The sequence below is a fragment of the Strix aluco genome, chromosome 4, assembly GCF_031877795.1.
Source record: "Strix aluco isolate bStrAlu1 chromosome 4, bStrAlu1.hap1, whole genome shotgun sequence".
Lineage (NCBI taxonomy): Eukaryota > Metazoa > Chordata > Aves > Strigiformes > Strigidae > Strix > Strix aluco.
The window spans coordinates 4,777,317-4,793,657 of NC_133934.1; the positions used below are offsets into that span (position 1 = coordinate 4,777,317).

General features: G+C 38.1%; 1 protein-coding gene across 4 annotated transcripts in view; it reads left to right on the forward strand.

Annotated features, from left to right (window-relative positions):
- Nucleotides 1-16,341, forward strand: part of CTNNA2 (catenin alpha 2) — a 522,682-nt gene that overhangs the window by 481,469 nt on the left and 24,872 nt on the right. For all 4 annotated transcript variants that reach the window (XM_074821833.1, XM_074821829.1, XM_074821830.1 and 1 more), the window contains 3 exons: nucleotides 2,770-2,951; nucleotides 5,672-5,777; nucleotides 9,665-9,799. In XM_074821833.1, coding sequence (XP_074677934.1) covers nucleotides 2,770-2,951; nucleotides 5,672-5,777; nucleotides 9,665-9,799 — 423 coding nt within the window. The remainder of the gene's footprint in view (nucleotides 1-2,769; nucleotides 2,952-5,671; nucleotides 5,778-9,664; nucleotides 9,800-16,341) is intronic.

The following is a 16,341-nucleotide window of genomic DNA, read 5'->3' on the forward strand; positions in this document are numbered from 1 at the left end:
GGACTTAGGAGTCTTAAATTCTATTACATTTATTGTGGTTATTATCACTGCTGCACTTAAAACCTTCTACTTTGATCAGCTACACACTGTATAAACATAATATTTTATAAAGACAGTCCCATTCCTGAATAACGTAGAATGCAATATGTCATGGGAAGCAACAAACGACAAAAACCTAAAATGAAAACATGCTAAGCAGAAGCTGCCCAGTCCACAGTCTTGAGTGACTCATTGAAATGAGTCTGCTAAACAGAATAGGGTCTTACTTGAACCTTTTCTGTAGAAAAGCTGGATTTTTATTTGTGGAATGAATGGATTTGTTTAGTAAGCTTACTCCATAAAGCTATTAGTATTTCAGTAGAAAGACTTGTGTTGGTCTTCAATAGAAATAAAACTTGAATATATGAGCCGCATTTGCTATAGGATATAGCTTCTTTGAAAACACATCATCAGCTGGAATAGAAACATTAACACACTGTATACCCGTTTAAAGGTGAAGCTGCCCACAGAGAGAAACCACATGCAAGACACACAGATTTTTTTTCCAAATGTTACTACTCCTATCACATTATCTTAATTTCAGTTAATTCATCCGTTCTAGTGTTTTATGTGTATTTTATATATTTATTTAATAGCTTGACTTACACTGCATTTTTCTGTGGAAAGACTAATATGCTAACATTTGAAACTGCTGAGTTGCATTGATAAGGCCTAATTAAAACTCATGTGTTGAATTTTAATTTGATTAAGTTGCAAATTTCTCATTTTCTGATCTACTGTTTTATAACCTTTTTTAATTTCAGTTTTGGAAAAGGTCAATTATAAATTTTTAAAAGCCAAGAGCATTTTAAGAATATGTAGAGAAAGACTTCAGCTGATTGAAAGTGACATAAACAAGAAAAAATGTAATGACACTTAAATATGTGTCACACCCCATTAAATGCATAATGTGGTCTTCAGAACCCCTAAAGCCAAATAGTAGCTCAACTTGGAAATCATTATTGGAAGCGTCCATTTGATCTTCAAAAGTATTATAATTTTGTAGAGTTCTTTTTTTTCTGTCTTTTTGTGGGGGATGAACTCTCCACTTTGTTGATAATGTCGAGGCAGATTAGTATCGACCTGTTTAGGGCCTTTTTGCATATCTTCCAAGAGACAATTAGACCACTAAATATTATTGAAAGGTACATTCGTTACAATTCACTTCACATGTATTATCTTGCATGTCATAGCTTATTTTAGTGTCAGGTTAAGCAGAAAATGTCTATTTCTGACAGAGAATGAGACTGAGGGATATACTGGTGATTTAGTCTGCCTTTTCATGAAGTCTATGAAATTCATAGATTTTATTCATTTTGTTCTTCCTGAAAGTGAAGATTTAACAGGAATTTTCTTAAATCGTCCTGGTGAATAAGCAAAGCATTTGACACTCTCCCCCATGATATCCTTGTCTCTAAATTGGAGAGACATGGATTTGATGGGTGGACCACTTGGTGGATAAGGAATTGGCTGGATGGTCGCACTCAAAGAGTTGCAGTCAATGGCTCGATGTCCAAGTGGAGAGCAGTGACGAGTGGTGTTCCTCAGGGGTTGGTTTCGGGACCAGCGCTGTTTAACATCTTTGTTGGAGAAATGAACAGTGGGATCGAGTGCACCCTCAGCAAGCTTGCCAATAACACCAAGCTGAGTGGTGCAGTCGACACACTGGAGGGAAAGGATGTGTCATCCAGAGGGACCTGGACAGGCTGGAGAGGTAGGTCTATGCAAACCTCATGAAGTTCAACAAGGCCAAGTGCAAGGTCCTGCACATGGGTTGGGGCAATCCCAAGCACAAATACAGGCTGGGCAGAGAATGGATTGAGAGCAGCCCTGAGGAGAAGGGCTTGCTGGTTGACAAGAAGCTCAACATGACCCAGCAATGTGCACTCACAGCCCAGAAAACCAACAATATCCTGGGCTGCATCAAGAGAAGTGTGGCCAGCAGGTCAAGGGAGAGGATTCTCCCGCTCCGCTCTCGTGAGAGCCCTGGCTGCAGCGCTGTGTCCAGCTCTGGGGCCCCCAACATAAGGAGGCGATAGACCTGTTGGAGCAGGTCCAGAGGAGCCCATGAAGATGCTGGGGGAGCTGGAGCACCTCTCCTAAGAAGACAGGTTGAGAGATTTGGGGTTGTTCAGCCTGGGGAAGGTCTCTGGGGAGACCTTATAGAGGCCTTCCAGTACCCAAAGGGCACCTACAAGAAAGCTAGAGAATGACTTTTAAAAGAGCATGTAGTGACAAGACAAGGGGTAATGGCTTTGAACTGAAAGAGGGTAGATTTAGATTAAATAGAGGGAAGAAGTTCTTCACTGTGAGGGTGGTGAGACACTGGAACAGGTTGCCCAGAGAAGTTGTGTCTTCCCACTCCCTGGAAAGGTTCAAGGCCAGGTTGGACGGGACTTTGAGCAACCTGGTCTAGTGGAAGGTGACCCTGCCCATGGCAGGGGGGGTTGGAAATGGATGACCTTTAAGGTCCCTTCCAACCCAAACCATTTTATGATTCTATATCATGGCATCACATATATAATTTTTAAATTCTTGAAGGTATAAGACAAGCTTATAAGCATCCTGTGAATCTGGTTTTGACCATCCTAACAGAAATCTAATGTCTCCTGGATTTTGCTTGGCATCTTTGACTCTCATAAAAAGTTGAGCATGCTGTTTGAACCACTGGAAATAGATATAGTTTCTAGCTTCCTTTTTTCATAACAACTTCTTCCATTTTTTCTCCAGGCTATCATGGCTCAACTTCCCCAGGAGGAGAAGGCTAAGATTGCCGAGCAGGTAGAGATATTCCACCAAGAAAAGAGCAAACTCGATGCGGAGGTGGCCAAGTGGGATGACAGTGGTAATGACATCATTGTGTTGGCAAAGCAGATGTGCATGATTATGATGGAAATGACAGACTTTACGAGGTAAGGACAAAATAACCTGTTCTGTGGACTTCTTCAGACATCCCACATCTTTCCTTTTTGTTGCAATTTATAGACTATTGAGATTACGTTCTATGTTTTTGGGTATCAAAGCCAGGTAACACACATTATACAGAGTGGAATGGGTTCTACAGTTCTCTACACATGACTGCTCTGGATATTTCTCCAAATGGGATTAATCCCATGAAGTTTTTGTCCTATTTGTGAATCTGTTTTATTTGTAGATCATCTTGAATTTCAGTAGCAAAGATAGTCTGTGACCTTACAGACGTTCAGCTGACATTTCGTTTAGTACCCATCTAAATGCATGTGCCTCTCTGAACTTTCAACATTTTGACACAATTTGTGTCAATCAAAAATAATGGCAAAACTATTTATATAATTTTGAACACTGAACTTCTTTCCAAAAAAATCCCAAATGAAATGAAACTGTTTTGATCTAACACTTTATTGGACCCTGTCAGTAGAGATTACTTTTGCTTTCATCACTTTTTTCTTATTGATGTCTTGTTCTTTTCTAATTGCAAAGCATCAAAAGGCCATTCATTAATGGTATCATATAAACAGGGTTATTTTGTTTAAATATAGTCATATTGTTAATCACACCAGGAAAACATTTTTACAAGATTCTTTGAATTACAGGTCACCATAATAAATGTTTTTCAGTGTTTATTTTTAATAGGAGTTCAAAAGTTTAAACAGTATTTATCAAAATGTGATTAGACAAAACTCGACAAAAAACTTCAAGTTTTTCGTAATTAAAATAAGGCATCCATTTATTCATCTCACTTAGATGCTCAAATAGATTTCCTAATCTCCAGCTGATCCCATGCCTTGTGTCTGGAGCCTTCAACCCATTTTGGGGGATGCAGTCCCTGCATTGACAGTATACAGTTCAAACATACCTTATATGTAGATACATAGATAGATAGATAGATGGGGGGGTGTATAAATACCATTAATTTGCAAATAACTTGACAATTTGCACTTGCATAGTTAATTGGTAATGGGCAACAGCAAACATTTTTATCCATTTTAAATTTAATTACGCATATATAAAGTTTGCTTACTTTATTAGATTACTATTATACTTCTTTCCAAGTAATTATTCTCTCAGCTTATTTGTTTTATCTCTCAGTTTGTGCTTTTACAACTATTCTTTTGCAGTAGACTCATCACTCCTGTATACCAAATGACAGTGTAGAACCTCCTGTGAAGGGTGATATTTTACATGAATCTTAATTACTTTTGCATTTCTGTTGTCTTTGGGTCTCTGATTCTTCTGCCCAAAAACAGAGTGAAAAACTGTCCAAACAGTGCCATCATTTCATGGAAGGAAGAAATATTGTTCTAAAGCAACAGCCCAGAATATGAATGCTTTCTGCCACTTCCCAGACAATCTTTGATGCATTAAACAGCAAATTGAAAGTTTTGTAATTACATTTTCTACCATCAAAAGAACAGAACTAATATGAGAATGAGAGAAAACGACTGTCACATTTGAAGTAAATAAAAAAAAAATTCAAAGTGCACCTCTGTCTACATCAGATTCAATAAAAACTTGTTTAATATATTCCATTAAAGCAGAACAAAGCCTTTCACACCTTTTTGGCTGACTATAACCTCAGCAGTGTTAAAATAGAATAATTTTTCAAATGCATGGAGTTTGTGACAGTCAGATATGCTGATGTAATTAATGTAGAAGCATATGAGGTCACTATGAAGGATATTTGCTACAGTTTAAATTCAACAAAAGTGGGATACTTGTATTTCAATATCTGTTTAAGGTGGAAATGACAGTATGGAAAGTAGATGAAAATAGAAATAAGTTTCATTATGTTATTCTTGGCATTATAGGTGAAAAAATGCAAAAATAATACTACGTTGTGCTTAGAAAAAATGCCTTCAGTTTTAGTTGAAAAGAAACTAAGTTTGATCATATTATAATTTTTCATCAGTCTTGTCTGAAGCTATATTTCTCCAAATAGTATAAAAAAACCAAAAAACGGGAAAATCAGCTCACTTCCAACTGAGCCATTCTCAGGAGCAGTAGCAAATTTATTATTATAAACTGGATTAAAGTTTTGAGTCTGAGGCAAACTCAGAAGAGTCTGCAGTGACTTTTTACTTTTTGTCCATATATATTTTGGTAACTTTAATGACTAAAATCAGAGTTTTGTGCATCTTCTTAAAAGTATGCTGAAAGATCAATCTTAGAGCTAATTATAAATGTTTTAAGCATAACATTTAAGTGTAACATAAGGATTATGCTTCACGTATCTTTCTTTTCTGACAAAAATCTACTAAAAAAGGTTTTCTAAGTTGTGACTTTCTTGCTTTAGAAATGACAGGCTTAACATTTAGCACTGGCTTGGGAATAACAGAAGTTTGAAATAGTTGTGTATTCCAGAGAGAATGTTGGCTTAATGAGCACTTCAAAATGCATATACTATTAAGTATAGCTCGTGTGCTTGAAGGCACTATCAGACTAAATTACTAGTGAGGCATTTTGAAATAGAGAGGAAATATAGCAGACCTATTTCTTAATCAAGCTGTGCTATAAAGTAGTTAAAAGGTGAAATTGTGATAAATTAAGAAGTCATTGATGTTACTATTTTAAAATCAAACACTAAACAGGGTCACTAAAACTGTTGCCTTTTATGATTTATTTAGATTGTGCATAAATGTATTGTATTTCACAGAGGTAAAGGGCCCCTGAAGAATACATCAGATGTCATTAATGCGGCCAAGAAGATTGCAGAGGCAGGATCAAGGATGGACAAATTGGCACGGGCGGTAGCTGATCAGGTAACAGCAAAAATGAGCAGAAATATAATGTAACCTGTATCAATGCGTTGCCTTTTTCAGGCAAAGGTTATCTTTACTTGGCAAAAAATCACCTGTTGAAAGTCACTGCCTAGACACTGATCTACCCATTGAATAGAAGTTGTTTCTTCTATACCAATCAGCTTGGGTTTTGCAGTACAGAAAAGTCATAAATGAGTCTCTCTAAACCTCAGAAATGCCTGACTTGTTCCACAGCCTCAGTTCTGGACCCAGGTGATTGCATTAGATTTAGACTGATATATTTGCTGTCATGAAAGCAGTAGAGACTTGGATGCTCTGTTACCCTTGTGTATGCCTAGAAACCCTTACATTATTTTCAGCTTATTCTTCCAGAAATTTCCCTTGATATGGCACTTTTTCAAGATGTGCTTTGCATCAGGGTATTGTGCTCTCACCTTACAGCCCCCCGCTCCATGTTCTAGGGTCTGTGTCCTCAGTCCCATTATCAAATTCATGTCACAACTGGAAAGATGAACTTGCTATATTCAGCCTCTTTCTTTCAGATTGGAATACCTATTCATCTGGAGAGCAAGAAGAAGCATCATATTAAAAGTCAAGACCCAAATTTCAAATCTGGTTTCTAGGTAGCTAATTTTAGATTTAGACAAATTAAATTTGACTACTTTTTCCCTTGTAAACTTCCTACAGTTTCTTTCCTTTCATTGGCATAAGGAGAAATTTTGCTGTAAGTGGAAACTGATAACTTCCTTGCTTCTAGTCTTTCTCTTCAAAATAAGTATTTCTTTTTCTTCTTCAAGTAAGCATGTAATAGTGTGTAACACATCCTGCCAAGGAATATGGTCCAAAGTAGCAAGAAAACTGAAGCTGCCCATTTTTCTACAACCTCAGAAATTTTGGGTTTAGATTTTCTTCATTACCAGCAAGTATTTTTCCTGTAGTTAACCCATTTCAGTCCTTCAAATGCAGCATCTGTTCATTTTAGTGTAAGAAAGAAGAAATCCATCTGTCAGCTGATGAAATTCCTAGTCAACGATATTTGCAGAGATGGGGTATTTTCAAGAAAGAAACACAAAGAGACTTGCTATGCTTAGAGTGCATTGACTTCAGTCACATTTTAAATTTCAAAAGACTGTAATATGCACACTTTAATAATAAGCAGTAAAAGCACTATGAGAATGAAGTGTTTGTTTTAATGCTTGTGCTTTAATGATATTTCACAGAACTTTGGAGACACTTATGCAATATAAACTTTTTATGGACAGTTGCATTTTTAATTACTGTTCCAATGAGAGACATCTTACATTTTCATTCACTCCAAGGTACTTGTATTTGAAGCCTTGTCAGCTCTCTAGAAGTATTGCTTTAAAGTGCACCCTCAGTAAGTTTGCAGATGACACCAAGTTGGGTGGGAGTGTTCATCTGCTCGAGGGTAGGGAGGCTCTGCAGAGAGATCTGGACAGGCTGGAGTGATGGGCTGAGGCCAACTGGAGGAGTTTCACTAAGGCCAAATACCGGGTTCTGCACTTGGGCCACAACAACCCCCAGCAGCGCTACAGGCTTGGGGAGGAGTGGCTGGAGAGCTGCCAGTCAGAGAGGGACCTGGGGGGGTTGACTGACAGCCGGCTGAACATGAGCCAGCAGTGTGCCCAGGTGGCCAAGAAGGCCAATGGCATCCTGGCTTGTATCAGAAACAGCGTGGCCAGCAGGGACAGGGAAGGGATCTTACCCCTGTACTCGGCACTGCTGAGGCCGCCCCTCGATGAGCGGGTTCGGTTTTGGGCCCCTCACTCCAAAAAGGCCATTGAATGACTCGAGCGTGTCCAGAGAAGGGCAACGGAGCTGGTGCAGGGTCTGGAGCACAGGTCTGACGGGGAGCGGCTCCGGGAACTGGGGGGGTTTAGTCTGGAGAAAAGGAGGCTGAGGGGAGACCTCATGGCCCTCTGCAACTCCCTGAAAGGAGGTTGCAGAGAGCTGGGGATGAGTCTCTTTAACCAAGTAACAAGTGATAGAACAAGAGGGAATGGCCTCAAGTTGCACCAGGGAAGGTTTAGACTGGATATTAGGAAGCATTTCTTTGCAGAAGGGGTTGTCGGGCGTTGGAATGGGCTGCCCAGGGAGGTGGTGGAGTCCCCATCCCTGGAGGTGTTCAAGAGTAGGATCAACATAGCGCTGAGGGATATGGTGTAGTTGGGAACTGTCATTGTTAGGTTAATGGTTGGACTGGATGATCTTCAAGGCCTTTTGCAACCTAGCCGATTTTGTGATTCTTGCAGTTCACAGACTTCAAGAGTAGGGTAAATATTTCTGTATTAAATTGTCACCAGTAGGGAGAAGGGGTCTCTTAGGGATTCATGCCTGAAAGATGTGGCAACTGAGAAAGAGAGGCATTATAGTATTGCCATAAGTATAGAGCAGATTAAACCTAACAGCCTCAATGAATCCCCAGCTTTGTTTATTGTTAGTTTTAAAGGGAAAGAAAAAAGCAAAGTGACTGCCCTCAGGGTTATAGATTACAGTATATGCAACTACTTCACCACAAACATATTCCTTGCCAACATTAGCTGTTGGGGCTAGAGCAGTCATCTGAAGTCAGAGGTTGTGATGCTGTTGACTCGTGTGTGTTTAATTCTATCAGTTTTTCTTGAAGTGCTCTGATAATATTTTACAAAAATTGAGCATAAACTTTGTAAGATGCTAAAAAGAGATATTCAGAATCTTTGTTCCCCAAGCTATACATTCAAAGAACATTGTTAGTCAGACTTTGTTGGGTAGCCTCAAGAAGTATTTATTGAAGACATGCTGTTAGCAATGGACCCTTTTAGCAATGTTTCATTAGATTGAATTACTGAGGTCCCTTCTCTTGAGGGAAGACTTTGAATATTAACTACAAGAGTGTTGTTTATTATGCTGTTGATATTGTGGAGGATGATGCTGTTTCTATTACTAGTCCCAAAGACTATGAATAAATTGTACTTGGGCCTTTTCTAGTTATAGTGATTATAAAAACTTCACTGAGTCTACCACATTTGACCTAATGCAATTTGTTCAAAACAGATTTGAGATGCACAGCATCCAAAATGGTACAGGACTGTAGAATGCCCTCCCTTTAGTATGAAGAGGTATCCCTTAGACAGGGAGAGGGACCAACTTATCTCATTGTGTTCTTGAGAAGGGCTGCAATAATGTTGTCATTGGCTAAGAGACTCTGTAATATGTCACTTACACTTTAGTAAATAATTTCCTTCTGGCATAGATTAAGTTATTTATTCATTAACAATAACCTTGCCAAATCTGTCAATACCAAACCCAAGCAACTTCACCTCTGCCTCTCAAGTCCTGAGCGTGTCAGTAAGGGACCTAGCTTCTGCCAAGTCTGGAGCAGAGCTGTGTCCTCTGAAGGTCTGCACAAATGCCAGGGAAGCTGGCAAGACAGTCAAGAGTTGGCATTAGAGTGGATGTAATCAGTTGGAACTGGGTTTATCTGGACTTTAACTGGTCCGTGTTGTATCTTAACCTGGACATCCAGCAGGCAACCTGGAGTTTCAGGTCAAACTTGGTCTTTTGGCTGCTCAATAGATTTCTCTGTTCTGTACAAACTGATATTATAACTGAACCTCCCCCACAAACATAGCAATCATATTATTTTCATTGTCTTTCATTAGTGGCTGACAGAGAGGTTTCTACTTCTTATAAAAGGTATAGTGCATCTTCAGGTTACAATTCATAAGTCTTGAGTTTGAACTTTCACATTTCATCAAGTGTCTCATGTAAAGACAAAGTGAAATGGATCCACCTAATACACAAACATTGCCACTATCTCCTCTGATTACCTCTCTATAATTGTATGAACTCAGCTACATCTAATCAAATATTTCTTCTGTCTGTAGTGCCCGGACTCAGCCTGCAAACAGGATCTGCTAGCCTACCTGCAGCGCATTGCCCTCTACTGCCACCAACTCAATATCTGCAGCAAAGTGAAGGCAGAAGTTCAGAACCTGGGAGGAGAACTTATTGTATCAGGGGTAAGCTGGTATTTGTATTTAGCCACTTATGTTTCCCATGTAGCACTTGAAAGGGAGCATTTTTGATGGCCATAATATACAAAACAAAAATACAGTAATTCATAAGCAAGCTTTTTAAAATGTTACTGCCATTATTCCAGACCTTACATAAACTTGCGTAGAGCAATTTGATTTTCCAATTACCCTTTGTTTATACTAACCTTGTAAAATCTTCATTCTTGCAAGAGAAAAGTAATTTCATAGCCTAGAAAGCCATTGCCAAGCTGTGAATATTATAATTATTCAGAGCTTTTGTATATTTGCTCATTATAAATCTTCTTTCCTTTGTTAGTACTGGTAATTTCCTTCCTCTGTGCAGAAGCCAGCTCTGTATGAAGTGCATATTGTTAAGATGGTGATGACTAATGGGATTTCATTCACTCAGGTTCCAATGCACACTAGGTTTAGCAAAAACTCTGGAAGGCCAGCAAAATATTTTAAGTTTTGATGCACGTGCTGTTTTCAAATACTATTGGCAAGCACAATGATTATATACTCTAATTCCTGTCCAGTTATTTCAGTTATTTTCAATGAACACTACAAACTTTTTGCACACAGTCTTTTTTAGAAATAAAGGCAGGAATGTGCAGCAGCAGTAATATTATAAATAATGAGTTTTATGCATTTTTAAAGTATTTTTTCTTTCCTTCTCCTAATGTTGGACTCTGTGCCTCTGGGAGATTACTAAAACCAAGCAGTAGCAATTGCCACTCCTCATGATTTTCTTGTTTTGTTCTGTTAACTAATCACCCTAGTATTAGCCCCATGACACATTTGTTATCTTCTAACTCAAACACAGACCACATGTATGTGATATGTTTCACTCTCCTGAGTGCATTTTCAAAATGATGGTGATTTGTGAGACCCAAGAGACTTGAAACAAGATTGTTTTCAAGTGCAGTTTTGAAAAAGCACCCTTTCATTGTTTAAGCCCAATCAAGTATGAAGATTGTTAGGACAACTAACTTGTGCACTTCATTTCATCCATAAGATTCCCCAGTGAAATCACTGGCCTTCCTCAGGCATATCAGAAGTCAGAGCGAATGTTCTCAGCTATATAACATTTTGATTTTTTACAAAGCACTATAGAAGGTCTTAAGCATTTGCCAGGCTTTCTTGGATCAAACATTCTGAAGTCATACATGCAATCCTAAGAGGAGCTGCTTAAATGTTCCTGTGTCTGTCCTGCAATTGGTCTTCACTTCTTGACGTATGTACATATGTAATTTTAATACCTTGATCTTCCCACAGCAATGAAAAGATCCTCTTCCATTTTCCTGATATTAATGGATTGATCTGTCCTTGTATCACTGACAGCTATGCTGCATAGTAAATGCTATGATCTTTTCTTACCTACTGCCATCTGGGTCCAGCTTTTCATACCCATTGAGTTGTCATATTCATCTATCTATAACAATTACCCAAATCAGTGCTTCTACCAGCTTGGCTTTTGTGGTTGTGTGTGTTTCTTTTTCAAGTCTCTTTATTCAGTGTATGTGGATGCTGAATAAGCCATTGTGAATCTCTAGCATCTATTCGTTACTGGAACATCACCATTCATTGTGAAATTTAAGTGGCCGAACCGCTTGACTTCATCATTTCCAGTCTGGCATTGTTAGCATCTGCTGCTTACCAGGCTTCATCACCATTGTGTGTGTTTGGTTGGGTTTTTACAGTCAGTTGCAGACGAAGGCAAAACTAGCTTCAACCACAGAAATTATTTGGGTCTGTTCCAAAGACTCAGTAGTACTGACATACAGAAAATTTTAAGATTGCCCCGCTTGCTTCTTCTGCTGTTGCTCTGAACAGGAGGTGATATAGAGAATTGAACTCCTGTGCATCCCTTTTTGAGAGCATTGTCTTGTTATCTAGTATAACGCGGTTGGTACAAGTGCTTTCCTGATAGTGTTTTCCAAGCTGTTTATCTTCAAGGTGCTGGGTACTGTATGCTCCTTTGCTATCCAGAGATCTGGTATCCAAGTGCACATCTACATCTGCTTGTCTACTTGCTGCTTCTGCTTCCATCTTCTTCTTCATTCTCTCTTGGATAGCCAATTACAAATAAACAGTATTTTATTTACATTAAAATGAAATACCATTATTTGGCAACTTGCATACAGTACAATGTTAGAAGTACAATAGAAATCCAGAATTCAAGCTTCCCACCCCTATGACTACAGGAGTAAGTTTATGTGAATGTGAAGTGTTGAAGTGTTTTGATGTAAATATCAATTACAATATTGTAATTTGCTATTTTGTTTGCAAAGAACCACAACATAATTCAGATTGATCCAAAAGATATGATTCAGAACTATTATGGGGAGTACAATCTCTGCTTGAGTTTTTGCATTATTAAGAATATTAATCAATATTTATAAATGAAAAGAATGTATGCATGTGTGTGTATGAATCTATGTGTGGGCATATGTATATTTATGTAAAAAGGAAAGAGACATAAACCCAATTAAAACCTAAAAGACAGATGAAAGCCACCCCACAGTTCTTATAGTTCTGTTAGAGAAAAATGTGTTGCAACAACTTCAAAAATACTGTGTACATAACATATAATGTGCTATGTATCTTTTGATGAAACTACTATTTCTTTTTCTCCCACAAGATTCGGTAGTTCAGTATGGTTTATCTCTGAAAATAAGCATAAAGCTGATCTTGTTTGCTTTTTCCTCTATAGATTGATATGATACTAGCATAGCATATGAAGGGGTTCTTTTTGGCATCGGCTTTGCTGCAAATAGAAAAACAGATCAAAAAGTAAGAAAATGTCACACTCCTGAAGTGTAAATTATTTCAGTTAAGGAAAGAACCCACTGCTGTTTCTCCTGTTCTTTCTTCCATTCCTTTTCCCCGAGGTCTTTCTCTCCTTTGATCTTTCCCATCAAATTCCCTGCATGCAGATAGCAAAATTATTTTCACCAGATAAGTAAGATCTGGCAATTGAGAGTCAGCATACATCCACCTAACCTCATTAATATCAATGGAGCAAGGCCAATTTAGACTGTCTGTTGACTTGGCCCTTTATGTTGCAAGGTGAGACTCTTAATTCCTGATACCAATTGAGTTTTGGAAAGTAAAATAAGGAAAAACTATGTGATACCTGTTCTTCAGTGAGGAGTCTTGTAAACTTGAAGAAGATTATGGGGAAGAAAGTAAAGAAAAGGGGTGAGGAGCAAGTTAGATAAAAGCAAAAAAGCATTAATATTTAAAAAATATTTCTAATCCATGTAGATGATATCCTTGTTCCTGAAAAAAGTCTCTAACCTTGGTCCATAAGCAAGTATATGTTTCTGTAATTTTAAATTTGAATATTGGATTTCCAATTTCTCTCTAAGAATAAACAACCTCCTTTAACAAAATCACAGACTAAAAGCACTTGAAAATCATTTTCTTTGTCTCTTGCCTTAGTTTATTTAATGTAATGTGTATTTGCTTCATAATCAGTTGCACCATTGTATTGGAATGAACCCTCTGAGGTGCTGAGCATATGCTGCTCTCAGTGAAGTAAATATCATCTACATATACTGAGCTCATGCTGATAGATAGCCTTTTTGTGATAGCTACTTTTGTTGAATAGAGTTGGTTTCAACCATGAAGTTTGTTACTTGGATAAAAATTCAGACTTCTTCTAACTCTAGGGCTGCTTCATTTTTTTAGTATTCCTGTCTGACTCTTGTTAGCTACACATTACAATAAAACAGATCTATATATTTATTTCTTACCCTAGGATAAATATCCACTTGTTCTGTTTACTGCTGTTTTGAAGCTGATCAGCTCGTTTACCTACTCTCCATTTAGGCTATGAGCTTGCATTTTTTTAAATTCTTATTTATGTTAGTATCTTTGCTACAGTTTTTCCTGCAGGATTATATTGAACAGAATCTAAGAAAATCCCTTATCCAAGGCAGCCCCCTATTGTGTTCAGGTTTGATTTAGAACTCTAGAGATATAATCAGCTCTATTATCAGAAAATTTGCCGAAAGAGTCTTAAACTTCTGAGCCAGATAGATAGGCAGTGTCATACAGAGTAACAACCATGAACACTGTCCAAAAATATTGAATCAATAGCCAGAGCACACTCCAAACATATACTTTAGCTGGGTCCAGTTCCCAGTTATTTTCAAAGGCCTATTTTTCTTAGCATAATAGGCTCAGCTACAATACTGGGAGAAGGATTCTTATAATATGTTGAAGGTACAAGACAGTTTAGTTAAGATTGTGACTTTATCTAGGAGTTCTTGCTTGCTGAATGTAAGTGAGGACTTTGGGGGAAAAAGGAAGATAAAAGGGCTGGAGCCACCCAACTTTGGGTAGGACATTATGAAAATTTCTGTAACACCTAGACTGGGAGGTTGGACACATAAAAATGTTAACAGATATGGGACATACTGCAAAATAATTGTATGTTTATTCTTGATCAGTGATAAGAAACTTCCAGTGAACTGGAAATAGCTAGTCCTCGTCAAAAAAGAATGAGCCTCATTATTTATCACAGAATAACAGTGTGTATCCAGCCGTTATTTCAGATGAGCTGGCAAACAGTTACCCTATCAATTCTGCCTATGGATCTTACATGTATTAAAACAAAATGGTTAAAAGTTCTACTTTTCTTTCATGTAAGGCCAAATCACCCTAAACTACCTTGTGCTGTAAAAGCAAGTTGGTATGCATATGGGCAGTGAAGTATCAAGTTGCTGCTTATGAATTCTATAAACTCAAAGAAAAGTCAGGTAATTTGAAGTTCACCTGCTATTAAAAGTGAGTAAGGCCATCTTTCATTGAATTTGAGTTATGAGCCTGTGCATAAGCAGTTACTTAAGAGACAGTGATGTGGTATTTAATTTCCCTGCATCAGAAAGTCTTTCTGGGGTTTTTCCTTTGTTTGTTTTCAAGTAGGCAATCAGAGGGAACTTTTGCATTTAAAATGCTTAAGAGTATGGAGAAAATGGTTTTTTTGGAGTTTGGTAAATAAAGTAATTTAATTCTTCCTGAATCAGGCAAGAATTTAGCATTATGTAAAAGAAAGATTGCTGAAGGGATTTGGCAAATTGACAAAACTGTCAGGTTCCTTTTCTTCGAGATTCTCAGGAGTGCAAAAAGGTTATTCCTGTTACCTAGCTATCAACCAAATAAGTTTTACTATTAATTTATAACAGAAATGGAAGAATGCTACATGAAGTATACTCACAAAAACATCCTGACAAACCAGGGTTTGTAGATATTTCTGGGATGGGCTGCTTGGACTGGCAAGCTGTCAGTGTTTTCAGTAGAAAACACCTGAGATAAGACCTATCTGTATTTAATGATTAACAGATATCACTAACAGAAATTTTGTGTTTTGTCTGCTAGTGATTCAATTTACTTGGACCCAAGGGTAAGAGCAGTTATTGCTAAATAATTGCTGTGATCATGTTTGTTGGACAATGAGTGCTCAAAGAGTTACACACCGCAAAAAAGATATAGTCCTACGTCTAAGCTGACATCATTGCAAGATGAGGGTTTGGGTAATGGTAATGTCGCGGATGAAAGTATTAACACTGTAAAGATTTAGCAGCAAATCAAGATTTATTAATGACTAGCAGCACTTAATCATTAACCAATTTAAAGATTTACAAAGTAATTCAATAAAATATATTATGGTTAAAACAGCAATTTAACTACAGATTCAAAAATTACAAGATTCACACTAACTTACTATACGGTACCTAAATCAATACATATATACATGCACATTCACAGACCCAAGACGTACAAACACACAGACAGATGAAAATATTTGGATCCAGTGAAATAAGTATGTACCCACACTCGTGAAAATAACTGTGTATGCCTAAACAGATCAGTAGGTAGAGAGACTAGGTAAAAGAGAAACTAGCTCAAATTTAAAATTTCCCTTTTCTTGAGATTAGAGTAAATACATACGGTGCATTGGCATTCCTCAACAGGTGATAATTGAGACTTGAGAGGGTCGACTTTTCCCCGGTCTTCCGTTGGCTCTAACAATGAACAGTACCTTAAGGTTTTTGGTACCTGAGAGGCATCCCAGCTCAGGGGAGATGCTGGCCACAGGCCTGCTGTGATCCAGGAGAGCTCAGAGGGTCTCACTTGGGGTGGCTATTTATAGGGTCCAAGATAACTGACTTTCGTCAGCTATTTTTCCATTCTGGCCCAGTTCAAGTGATGAAATATTCTGGTATTTTCCATCAGTTGCACAGGCCAAGAGCTTGATGGATGTGGAGTTCTGTTATTGTTCTCCCTTAGCCATGTCCCAAGTACAAGTGTCCCGAGCTGTCAGGAGGTGATGGGCTGTTATAACTCTCCCTGCGCAATAGGGGCAGCAGGAGACAGGCATGCCAAGGGGCTGTCTTAACGCTCTGGTTCACTGCCATTCACAGTCCATACCACCTTAGGTTGGTATGTGGCCCAGGAGGGGGTTCGGAATCACTCCAAGCACCGAGCTGCCTAGCAAGGAGAAGGGGTGGAGGAATTGC